This window comes from Xyrauchen texanus, chromosome 49, assembly GCF_025860055.1.
Source record: "Xyrauchen texanus isolate HMW12.3.18 chromosome 49, RBS_HiC_50CHRs, whole genome shotgun sequence".
Classification (NCBI taxonomy): Eukaryota; Metazoa; Chordata; class Actinopteri; order Cypriniformes; family Catostomidae; genus Xyrauchen; species Xyrauchen texanus.
The window spans coordinates 2,600,822-2,613,765 of NC_068324.1; the positions used below are offsets into that span (position 1 = coordinate 2,600,822).

The 12,944-nt window shown below is 42.0% G+C and overlaps 1 protein-coding gene across 2 annotated transcripts; it reads right to left on the reverse strand.

Moving 5' to 3' along the window:
* Window positions 1-1,415: 1,415 nt before the first annotated feature.
* On the reverse strand, window positions 1,416-12,728 carry LOC127640250 (ADP-dependent glucokinase-like). Of its 2 annotated transcripts, none has more exons than XM_052122709.1 (8): window positions 12,483-12,728; window positions 10,509-10,759; window positions 8,718-8,943; window positions 7,884-7,946; window positions 7,659-7,779; window positions 7,159-7,355; window positions 6,693-6,791; window positions 1,416-5,470 (listed from the first exon to the last, which is right to left on the reverse strand). In XM_052122709.1, the coding sequence occupies exons 2-8, from the start codon at window positions 10,739-10,741 to the stop codon at window positions 4,904-4,906; spliced, it is 1,506 nt and encodes a 501-aa protein (XP_051978669.1). In that variant the 5' UTR covers window positions 10,742-10,759; window positions 12,483-12,728; the 3' UTR covers window positions 1,416-4,903. The 2 variants fall into 2 exon arrangements, with proteins under 2 accessions (XP_051978669.1, XP_051978668.1); XM_052122708.1 differs by having other exon boundaries at window positions 1,416-5,473.
* Between the last annotated feature and the right edge of the window lie 216 nt (window positions 12,729-12,944).

Genomic DNA, 12,944 nt, shown 5'->3' on the forward strand with positions numbered 1-12,944 from the left:
TTGTCGAATATTAGCAGAGAATGCTCAAGGGACAAAGACGTCAATTCCTTAAACAGTCCTTGACATGGTCAATGTACATACATTTATGCAGAACTAGCGGAGTACATATTGTCTGACAGGTCAAACCTGCTGGTGAATCTCAACTTTGCAGTGTTTCTGTATAATCAGGGCGATAAGAAAGCCGCCCTGCTGCAATACCAGGAAATGGAGAGGAATGTCAACAACAGCAACACCGAGTTTGACCCAGAGGTATCTGACCTCACATAATCACAGCTAGAGAGGTGGTGGCGTAGTGGGCTAAAGCACATAACTGGTCAAGTCAAGTGGTTTTTATTGTGGTAATCAGAAGGTTGCTGGTTCAATCCCCACAGCCACCACCATTGAGTAAGGCACTTAACTCCAGGTTGCTCCGGGGAATTGTCCCTGTAATAAGTGCACTGTAAGTCGCTTTGGATAAAAGCATCTGCCAAATGTGTAAATGTACATAAACTCATAGAACTAGGCTTTTCACTGTCGGCATAAAAGGCCTTGTTAAGCTAAGGCAGCTGCCTTTTTGCCTCACCATCTAGACAGTCAATGACTTTGTAGGCAACGGCTTGCATATGAAGGCACCTCGTAAGGACGCTGGTTTCGGACAGCCTTCCAAGACAAAAAAAATTTGCTGTAGACATAACCAAGCTACAACTAACTACAAGTTACTCTGAAAAAGTGGACATTGTATGCCATGTTTTATTCTTTCAAACATTGAGCAAACTGCACCGCAGGATTTTAGGGTGTCAACGGCAATGAAGGCTTCATCTATTCTGCCTTCAAACACTGACCAGATGAAGGCGTCTCGGTAGATGTGTGTAAATATGAAAAAGGCCAGTTCACGTTGATGAGCATTACTACTGATCTCCTCTCTTTAACACAGATGATTGAAATGGCGCAGAAGATGGGTGCCGCTCTGCAGGTAGGTGAGAATCTGTACTGGAGTAAACCAGGCAAAGACGTCAAGAGTAGTCAGAGATCGTCCTCCAGCAAACCCAGCAGCTCTCAGCAGCCTCTGGGCACCAATCAGGCCATGTGTTCAGCTGCAGGACACAGCAAGAACATCTGAATGTCCGTTTTCAATTCATTTCCTCCTAGTTCATCGTCACATTCTCTCTATTCCCCCTCTACCTCCGCAGATGCTCCCGGAGATGTTGAAGATCAGGACGAGAACGAGGTTGATGCGTAAAGAGAAGAGGAGGTTCCAGGTTACAATCACAGGGTTGTTAACTCTGTCAGGCTCATTTTATATCTTTTGTATCTGTAGATGATCGGATTTTACATTACATTAATGTAGATGGTTCATTTGTGTCTGCCCTCCTTTAGAAAGGTTGTTTTGCTTAATTATAACAGAAAAAAAAAAAAACTTATTTATTGGTCTTTCGAACATAACTGCATGCTAATGCAAAGGGAACACAAAGCCAATTCATAATTAGATCAACAGATTTATTTATATAAAAAATATTCCATACTCAAGTCAACCGAGCTAAATATTTCCCGCCTTAATGCTATGATTTAAAGACTTAGTTTTGCCCAGTAACTGTTAAAATACTTTGCATAAACACTTGTGCAAACTACATCACAATTTTATTATGTTCTATAACTTGCATGGATGAATTAACTTGCTAGTTTCTCTAAACAACATGTTCGGACAACTGCGTCAAACAATGGTGCGTTTACCCATTTGTAGATTTCACATTATGACATCACAATGAAAATGAATTCTATATACAACATTGGCCATTGCAACGCATTATGACATCATAATGACATTTAAAAATGTAGTGACACATTTGACAAATTGAGTGGCATTAAAATGCAAGGTTTTAAAGCACTACGGGGCAGTAAACAAATGTTTTTGTTCAAGTTCCGGCTTAATAGAGGCTGAGAAACAAGCAGTGTTTAAATCAACATGGAGTGTTACAGAACGGCAGTAAAAAGACTAAATGAATCCATGATGTTCGCGATCCACAGTATTTCTCGAATGTGTGTGCAAACAATCAGAAAACATTAGAAAAGATTTATGCATTCATTAAAAACCCTCAAATGTTTTTTTGAGCTTTTAAAGCTTCTAATCAGTGTTAAATCTCAACAACAACAAGCAAACAAAACGATGACCGATTGATCGGCTCTTCATAACAGTAGCTTGGCATTGCAATTCGCATACTATCTGTCCTAAATAGTATCGAGACTGGAATGGGTTTGTCCCACATATAGCATTGGTTACGGTCTCCGTTGTACAGGTATTTTTGAAATTAGCATTACATTTACATTTATGCATTTGGCAGACGCTTTTATCCAAAGTGACTTACAGAGCACTTATTACAGGGACAATCCCCCCGGAGCAACCTGGAGTTAAGTGTCTTACTCAAGGACACAATGGTGGTGACTGTGGGGATCGAACTAGCAACCTTCTGATTACCAGATTACCAGTTATGGTGCTTAGACCACTACACCACCACCACCACTCCAATTAGCAGTAGAAGTTTGAAGCCAAATTACCCGCAGCCCCTGCCGTAATGAAAGAATAATTTGCGACAGTTCGCTTTCGACTTCTTCATTTGTGCAACCGTAAAGAGAAATGCGAGTTGCAACACCATTTTTTTTTTTTAAAAAACACACAAATCAAAAAATGCAAGCAATCGTTGCTATAAATATGCAATTATATGCATGTAGAAGTATGTCCGAATATTGGCGAAGTACATCGTTTTTAAAAAGTTGGGAATGCGAACTCAAGATATATAAATGGTGAAAAAAAATATACAAATAAATGGGAACAAAAATGGAGGGTGGGACTTGATAGGATGGTGAAAAGTGGGAAGGGTTGAGAGGGATTGGTGACATCGGTGAAGATTATGAATACAACGTTTTTTCTTTGGAATAATGTGAATCGCGCACAATAAGACCAAGACATGCACTGTGCAAGTAAATAGGGTCCATTTTGATTAACTTTGACTTTAAGCGAAAGACAAGAGCTACTCACATGAGTACAAGTACTATCATTGTAAAGCATCAGGGCCAGAAACATCAACCAACAAATTCACGATCTGCATGACTTTTAAAAACAGGAAGTATTATAAAATACCAACAGTCATCATTAATGCTACAACAGTACATGATTCACCAGTAGTCCAATGTAAACAAACAGAGTCATCAAGTGAACGAAAGATTTCTCTGCATATTATTTTCACATGTAAAGCTGGTAAAAACCTACAGCTATATTCCCACACGCTCCCTTAAGAGCACATATTAAGATGCATTTAAAACAAAGTCATTTGTGGTATTTAATGCATGTATATATATGCATTTTGCTGAATTATCATTGTTGGGTGAACTCTCCCAAACAAATTTTAAAATAAAAATCTCATCTTTGGTGTATCAACAGCCAAAATAAAAAGCAATACGCAATCAGTCAATAGAATTTAGAAAAGCCTTTCTAAAGACCTCGTTTAGGCTTTTTCCAAAATCCCTAAAGCAAGGCCAAAATGATCAATGATCAACTCCTACAGCTTTCTTGCTACATCCACCAAACTAGGCACAGACCTTCAGCCTGTTCTGACTCATGTTGCTATATCTTGTCTAACAGTTCAGGATAATGGTTTTCTCAATGTAAACAAACACAAACATGGTGTGCTATAACATGGCTCTAGGTTACAATACAAAGTCTATCCATCTATAGATCTTTCTGAAGGTCTCCTCGACTATCTTTAAACAAATAATTCAGACAAAGGCTGTCAAGCCAACATAAAAGTTCATCATTCCCTATCTATTCTACCATCAAATGAAAGGAGTGTTTGAGACTAATCTCTTAGCTTTGTGGAAGTTTTTGTACTTGGGAGATAATGTTTAAGACTTTAAAAGCATTCTCCATTTTATTTTGCTTTCATTTCGACCTTCCCAATAGCACCCGTAGGTGTTCGGCAGCCGTTTATCAGTGCAAGATGCTCGTCTCCTCTTAAACTCACCTTCATGTCACTCTTATATAATCAAATATAGTGAAAAAAGAAGGTTGACGATAAACTGTCTGCCTCAATGCGCCATATTAGCAACGATTTACGATTTGAGTGTTGACGGTGGGGAAGATCTTCAACTGATAGCGACCTAAATGTTGGTCCGTTCCACCCACACACACTCACGCGCTCACTCACTCACTCACACACTCGCTCGCTCACTCCCACACACTCGCACGCTCACTCACTCCCACACACTCGCACGCTCACTCACTCACTCACTCCCACACACACACACACACACACACACACACACACACACACACACACACACACACACGCACACACACACGCGCACACGCTCGCACGCACACGCTTGCACGCACACGCTCGCTCCCTCCCACACAATCTCACTCGCTCCCTCCCACGCACACTCGCTCGCTCGCTCCCTCCCACGCACACGCTCACTCACTCCCTCCCACGCACACGCCATTGAATGGCTTCAGAAGACTTGGAATAAAGTGTTAGTCATATGGACTTCTTTTATAACACTTTAAATGGCAATTAGTTGTTATTTCTGGAGCGCAACAGCCTCAGTCCGCATTACAAATAAAAAACACTTTTGGATACTCAGCTAAATATTCTGAAGAGTCCGACTTGGAATGACATGAGTGTGAGTAAATGACGAAAATCTTCAATTATGGGTAAACTATCCTTTTTTAAGTGGAGGCTGGTTTACATTATTGCACCCAGTGCAATCTTTCAAAATATGAATATCAGACGAATGTAGATAAAGTCTCTGGGAAGAGGACAGTGCACTTGAACTGCATGTCAGAACTTGAGAGCGAGGTCTTGTTCCTAGAACACCTTGGAAATGTGTTCGCGTCCTGTTATTTTGATTACTAGAAACTCTTACGAAACTCCTAAAGTTCAGATTGACCCTGCGGCCTGATCTCGGAATACAGAAGTCCCTCTGCTGATATGGCATCCCCTAATCCTACTGTCCTAAGGGGCTGTTTGCACACCAAGACGGGCGTTAAATGGAACGACACGTTCCCTCTACGCCACACGGTGACTGGTGTCGTTGGGTCCACTGTTAGGCTCTCTCTCGGTTCTGAGAAAGAACTGTAGAAATTTACAGGAGCTTTGAGGACAACCTTGGTGATATCCACTGTTTGAAGACCGCACGCTTGACTGCTAGCGACACGGGCGCCCGCGGCCACCGCTGCTACTTGATTCCCCCAGTGGCCGTCCACCGTGGCCAGGATGTGGTACGCTAGCGTGTGGAAATGGATCCTGGTTAGATCAGCTTCGGATTCTGGGTCTGCCCGTCCGTGCTGCTCCAGAACCCACAGGATGATGTCACTGACGCGGCCCACGTCGGGTATACCGTTCCAGGAATCGAGGTCACCGTGAGGGCCTCCTCCCGACTGTGCCAAAAACAGCAGCTCCTGTTCGTTCAGACCAATGGAGTTTACAATGGGCATGACCTGCTAACAAAAGAGTACGAAGAAACCTGAATGAACAACAACAAAAACACCCCAATTACAACTAGCGTTACCAGTGTTGGGGGTAATGCTTCACAAGTAGTGCACGTTATGTTATCAGTACATGCACAGACATGAACTCTTTAGAAAAACGGCAAAATATTGATTTGCCTGTATATGCGCTCACTGGCTGATGACGGTAGTCTTAAAGAGACAGTACTGCTTTAGCACTTGTTTCACATATCAGTGTAAATACTTTTAAATACTACAAATTATCCAAGTACACAATAGAAATGTAACAAAAATGGCGAGGAGGATGGCTGGGCCATAAGGACACAAGGCCATCCCTGAATTGGGCTAATCAGCCGGGAGGGGGTATAGAGACGAGCCGGAGGCGCTAGTTCAAGAGAGACGCACGTTGCCGTGCTGCATGCGTGTCTGTTCGTTTGTGTTTGATGTTGTTTTAAGTTCATGTAGACTGTTCAGCCGGTTCCCGCCTCCTCCTTGCCCGTCCTTGAGCTGTTAGAGTGGTGCCGAAACCCAGGAGGGAGGAGGGATGCGCTGTCAGAGTCCTCGCCGATGCCGTCTGCCTGGGGACGGAGGGGACTCTGCTGGCCGCCAAGAGCCGGAGGAACCGCTGCTGTCCGCCAAAGAAGGGGTGGAGCGGTTCTGTCCACCAGCGGCCAGAGGACTCTATGCCGTCCACCAGAAGGCGGATGTGCGGTTGAGGACCTGGCGACAGCGTGTCCAGGAACTGCCGAGAAAGTTGTTCTCTCTTTCTGTCGCTCCACCTCCCTCTCCCCTTGTCTCTACCAGGGCTCCAGAAAAGCGGAGAAGAATGGGCAATGCCCCCATTCCAGGAAGAGAGGGGAGGGGAGTGCGTCATGCCGGGGAAACCCGGCCCAAGTTGGATGATGGGGGAGTGTAAACAGGATGAGGACAGGGCCGTGAGGACACATGGCCAGCCCTGAATTGGGGTAATCAGCCAAGAGTGGAATAAAGACGATGTTGGGGGACAAACACATAGCAAATACACCACATTTAATACACACAAAGTTTCATTAAAAGTAAAGTGATGTACTCAGTTTATTTTAAAGGAGTAACAACGCATAATAACATGATGCTTATAAAAGAGACACTCCCCGCCTCCATATACTGCACTGACCATTATACACAATACTGTAAATCTAATGAACATTAGCATCAACTAAACCTACACATTTACCTGCTGCAGGATTTTGTTCATGTAGTCTCTGTCCGTCATACTGGCCAGCTCCAGGTGGATGGGCACCTCGTTCCTCATGTCTGAGATGGCCACCACTGCCTGCACACAATCAGAACAAAGTCACCATAAACGGCAAGAAAACAAAAGGTAACACTTACAAAAAGACACTTTCTGTGAGAGTGGTTTTCTTTATATTGGACAAGACACTTGCATTTTTAGCTCATTATTTCATACTAAAGCAATGAGCCACAAGAGCCTGTGCATAACAGTGAGTTTCCTGCATTGAAAACATTTCAACAGATGATCTTGTGTATGGTGCTTTAAACGCGTGGCATGATTGAAGCCTGGCTTTCACATGAGTGTATATATTATTTTCACTTATGTAATAAACCAACTTCGAGACCAAGGAAAAATCCTGAACATGCTGCAATACTGGTGAGAATTGACCGAGTCCGTCCGGACTGACCTCTTTCAGTCGGGTCTCCCAGAGGTCCTGACCCATTCCCTCCATCATATGCAGCCCGGAGAGGACCACTAGATCGGGCTGGAACTCCTCCAGACTGGCCACGAACATCTCCAGAGCGCTCATTTCACCGTTGGACATGTCATGGGACAGAATGAATCGGTTAGCCTGAGGAGCTCGTGAGGAACCCCACTGTTCACCTGCAGGGGGCGACAGAAGATCCACTTTAGCGGCAACACAAAAACTCAAACCCTAATATCCCTGCCTACTTTAAACAGTCCAATCAAATCCCGATTGGTCCAATCAAGTCCCACACTCCTTTAATTGAACGTTCTGCTTTATTCGGGAATGTTACTTTACAGAAGTTAAATGTGTTGCAAACGCAATATTGCATTGTTTTTGACTCTTCTGTTACACTAATAGCTTGTTTGGTCATCGTTTCTCAGGGATGATGCATTTGGGGCATTATACTAGTAATTAGTACCATGGTGGGCCGGTCTCACCTGGTTTGTACTCCAGGATAAGGTGGTACTCATCCGTCTCCTGCAAAGATTCGGGCGGGACCAGGATCTGTTCATCCAGCAATTCATGAAGCTTCGGCCCCACTGGACCACACAAAAGGACCTGAGAGAACACAAATGCGTATGTGATGATTTTACTCTATTTAAAACAGATTACAATAATTGCAGGAAATACAGGTACGTAGCTTCGGCAGAACAGATCCTCACCGCTAGCTGGGGGTTGGAGGCCAGTTTCTGGCCAATCAGAGCAGCGTTTCCACCCACATAGAGCTGTATGAAACAAGAAAATAGGAAGTCATTATTCACAGCAAATCTTAAACATCTTTTCTCCTTAGGGGCCGTTCACACAAAATGCACTTTTGCATCCGTATGCTCCGTTTTTCCAATTTTTTGTTCTATGGATACGCAATAGATGGACAGCATTGACCATTATGGAGCATCTAGCTGTTTTTTCAGCATATTGTGTACGAGTGTTGCATTTTCTTTAGGCGTTGTGACAAGTTAAAAGAAGTTTCAAAGACGTGTCAAAACACCTTCAATCTGTTCTATTCATTGCTCTATGTCTAGTTTTCTATTTCTCTAATGTAAATAATGCTAGCTAACAACAAATGACATGTCATTAGATTAAAAGATCATTTAACTGCAGCACAAATGGACCAGTCTAGTTCTGAACGCTGTGCCGTACCTATTAATTACTGTTGATTATGCAGAATTAAATTTGACACAGAAACTCGATCCCTCCACGGACACAATCCCACATTCAAATTAAAACTTGTCTGATCTCGAAGGGCAGATCCCTTTACAAGGAGTCAAAATTAAACCAGACATTACGGGAATGACACAGAAACACTGCTATGGCAAAAACGACTGAACCACCTAAAAATACAAGATTTTTAGACCATTAAGACCGGTCTGACAACTTGGATTGTTCGTGGACCGGCTAATCTCAGTCTATTCACTCTTGACTCCCACCCCATGGGATAAGAATGTGGTTCGGATTACGGACTAACCCATCTTTTCTTAATACTCTTCAATGCCCACCTGAGCACCAGGATATTCCGCAGCCGCCCGTGCAATCCTTTGAAAAACCTCCTTATCGGAGAAGAAGCGTTCTGCAGCGGCACCTTTCCCCATGTAGTGGATAAAGGCCTCTTTCAGGTCCTCTTTGCTGTGAAGCACATCATGGTCCCTGCCTAATCCTGGTTCCAACGCTAAAGCCTGGAGGAGCCCCACCCCAGACACCACCACATCTACACAGGCATTTACCCTGCAGGAGGAACCACAGAGAAACTCCTTAATGAAAGCTTCTAGAACAAATGAAACTGTAAGAACTCACACCTGCTTGGTTTCATGTAGACATATGTTGTCATACAAAGAGAGACAAAAAGAGTGATTCATATGAATGAATGGGAAGAATCAGTAACAAATAATTATTATAAAAAAATTTAAAATTTAAAGAAAATTTAAGATGGAAGAAGCAATTATTAAGAAAAAAAAAGTCAAGGAAATGGGGAAGAAAAGAAAAGGGGGAAGGAAATAAAGAGAAGGCAAGGAAACGGGGAAGGAAAGAAAGAGGAAGAAAAAAAGGGCAAGGAAAGAGATAGAAAGAAAGAGGGAAGGGAAGGAAAGAAAGGAAATAACGAGAAGGCAAGGAAACGGGGAAGGAAAGAAAGAGGAAAGGGGGAAGGAAATAAAGAAGGCATTGAAATGGGGAAAGAAAGAAAGAGGAAAGGGAAAGAAAGAAAAGGGGGAAGTTAAGAAAGAGGCAAGGAAAGGAGGAAGGAAATAAAATGGGGAAGGAAAGAAAGGCCAAAGAAAGAGGGAAGGAAAGAAAGAGGCAAGGAAAGGGGGAAGGGAAGGAAATAAAAGAAAGGGGGAAGGGAAGAAAGAAAGAGGGAAGGAAAGAAAGAGAAGGCAATGAAATAGGGAAAGAAAGAAAGAAAGAAAAGGGGGAAGTTAAGAAAGAGGCAAGGAAAGGAAAAAAAGAAAGAGGGAAAGAAAGAAAGAAAGAAAAGAAAAGAAGGAAGGAAAGAGGAAGGAAAGAAAGAAAAAAGGGTAAGGAAAGAGATAGAAAGAAAGAAAGAAAGAAAGAAGGAAGGAAAGAAAGAGAAAGAAAACTGAACGAATGAAACAAACGATTGTCAAAATGAAAGAACGGAAGAATCAATAATTAAAAAAGAAAGTTTGTTTGTTTATAGAAAGAAAGACCTGAATGGATGAAAAAAGAATAAACAAACAAATGATGAAAGAACAGAACAAAAAACTAAATATAAAAGACCGAACTACTGAACGTAGTTAAATGAAACATTGAATGAAAGAATGTTTGTGAGTGAATGAACCACAGCACATTATTGAAAGTTTAAATGTTTTCATTGATTAAACAAAAGGAGAATGCAAAACAAACAAACGAAAGATGGAACAAACAAAAACAAAAGAATAAATGAAAGATCAAATGAAAAATGACTTAAAAACTAAAGAAATAAAAAGAACCAACAAAACAAACAAAATAAGAAATGAAAGTTAAACAAAACACATTAAATGAAAAATACATCAAAGAATGAATGAACAAAAGCAAAAACTAAATAAAAATCAACAAAACAAATGAAAGCAAGGACAAACAAAACAAAAAAAACTGAAGGGAGAGACCACACTACAGAATTACGGAACATATCTGAATAAAACATTAAATAGAATTATTCAAAAGAATCAACGTTTGTTTCTTTGATTGATTTAAAGAAAGAACAGATGAAAAGGATGAAAAAAAATCCTTTTTCATCAATGTCTCCATACTTGAACAAATCCACCAGCAGATCTACCGCCAGACAAACTCACCCAACAGCGACTCTGCCCCAGCAGCGGGCAGGAGTGGTGATCAGGGTCTGCCAAGCGCGGGCGATGGCTTCCTCCAGGGCCAGGGGGCGGGGCTCTGACCCACCGCTCGGCTGCATCTGTGGCAGGGAGTCGCTGACATAGTTCAGCACGCGGGCTGGTAGTTCTGGGTCAGTGTGGTACAGGTACCCCATCCCAAACGCCAACACTGCCACCAGCACGGCCTTCCTCCACATGACCTCAACATGCAGTTCCTGTGACACACACAAAGGAGTCTTTTGAGCACATACCATGATAATACCATGGTCTTTTTGGACTCATACCATGATAGTGCCACTCTTCCCCAGCGCTGGGCATGAGCGGTGCATTACCATGATTTTGGACTCGTACCATGATAGTGCCACTCTTCCCCAGTGCTGGGCATGAGCGGTGCATTACCATGATTTTGGACTCGTACCATGATGGTGCCACTCTTCCCCAGCGCTGGGCATGAGCGGTGCATTACCATGATTTTGGACTCGTACTATGATGGTGCCACTCTTCCTCAGCGCTGGGCATGAGTGGTGCATTACCATGATTTTGGACTCATACCATGATAGTGCCACTCTTCCCCAGTGCTGGGCAGGAGTGGTGCATTACCATGATTTTGGACTCGTACTATGATGGTGCCGCTCTTCCTCAGCGCTGGGCATGAGCGGTGCATTACCATGATTTTGGACTCGTACCATGATAGTGCCACTCTTCCCCAGTGCTGGGCATGAGCGGTGCATTACCATGATTTTGGACTCGTACCATGATAGTGCCACTCTTCCTCAGCGCTGGGCATGAGCGGTGCATTACCATGATTTTGGACTCGTACCATGATAGTGCCACTCTTCCCCAGTGCTGGGCAGGAGTGGTGCATTACCATGATTTTGGACTCGTACCATGATAGTGCCACTCTTCCCCAGCGCTGGGCAGGAGCGGTGCATTACCATGATTTTGGACTCGTACTATGTTAATACCATGTTTTCTCCGACTCGCAGCCAGAAGAAGAAGATACTATGATGATACCATGTTTTATTTAGGACTTGTCCTACAGTGCATTCGTTTGTATTTTATTTTTTTAGGATTTGAGCTATGATAATAAAAAATAAAAAACCTGGTATTCTAATAGTGAGTCAAAAAAAACGAACACGGCATGTTTTTGTTTTTTTTTACTATTATAATACCATGTATTTTTTTACTTGTTCTATAATAACACCATGTTTATTGGGACTCATACTAGAGTAATATTGTGGTGTTTTTTTGGCTCGCACTATGCTAATACCATGTTCCTTGGGCATGAAAATATTATTTTTCCCCCTCATATACTTCGGAAGTATCATGTTTTTGGGCATTGTACCAGGTTATTGCCATGTTTAAAAGTAGCATGGCATTACCTCTGATACCACCACTGTATCATAATATAATCACAGTGCTTATTTCTAAAGGTAAACTAACTTTATTTAAAATACAAACAACCACATACAAACTCAAGAAACTAAACAGCAAGCCAGGAAGTAACCAGCAGACTCCAGATGTACCCATGAAACCAATACATCTCTATTTATAATACTTACCACATCTGTAAATAACATATGGATGCACATGTGCAAAGATCTTTCTCAGAGTATCACATCCTAAACCTAGTATGATTATATGTAACTTAACTAAGTAGCATCAGCTAGTGCTAAAAGCCCTTTACAGCACATTATATGGCATACAATCAACAAGACGAATAGAATCAAATGTCTGTCTTTGATCAACAGGGGTACTTGAGTTATTTAAAATTATATTTATTTACTAAAATAACATATTTCAAGTCAGAAGAAGCATGCTGGAGTGAAATCAATGAGCTAACATGAGCTAGCCACATAGCACGCATACACAACAACCAGGTAAAACAGGCGATCTTCAAGCTGATAAATGCAAAACCCAGATAAACAGATCACTAACCTGGAAGACGATGAACTCAACTTTTAAATGAGCTACTCTTGTTGGTTGAGGAAATGTGTCTCTGAAAGTCACTATCCGCTTCACTCTCTCCTGAGGACAGTTAATAGTGTAAGTATGTACAGATTAAACCCCACAGGGATCGAGGCTACAGCTGCAAGTACAAATCGCGTGAGAGCTATTTATATTGTTAAACATGATCAATGTAGATTGTTTGTTATTACGTTCCATCAGACACGTCATAGAGCATCAGTGACGTCATCGGAACGGCACGTTGAGTGACGCTCTGATTGAGATATCTCGCGCCACGTGTAAACAGACAGAGCTCAGCAAGTTTGTTTTTAAATATATATCCCATCTTTAAATGATCACTCGGATATAGATGTATTTTATGCTTATAAAAATATAAACTTTTTCTACTGAAAGTCGAGAAATTACAACAATATTAAACAGTACTTAATACTT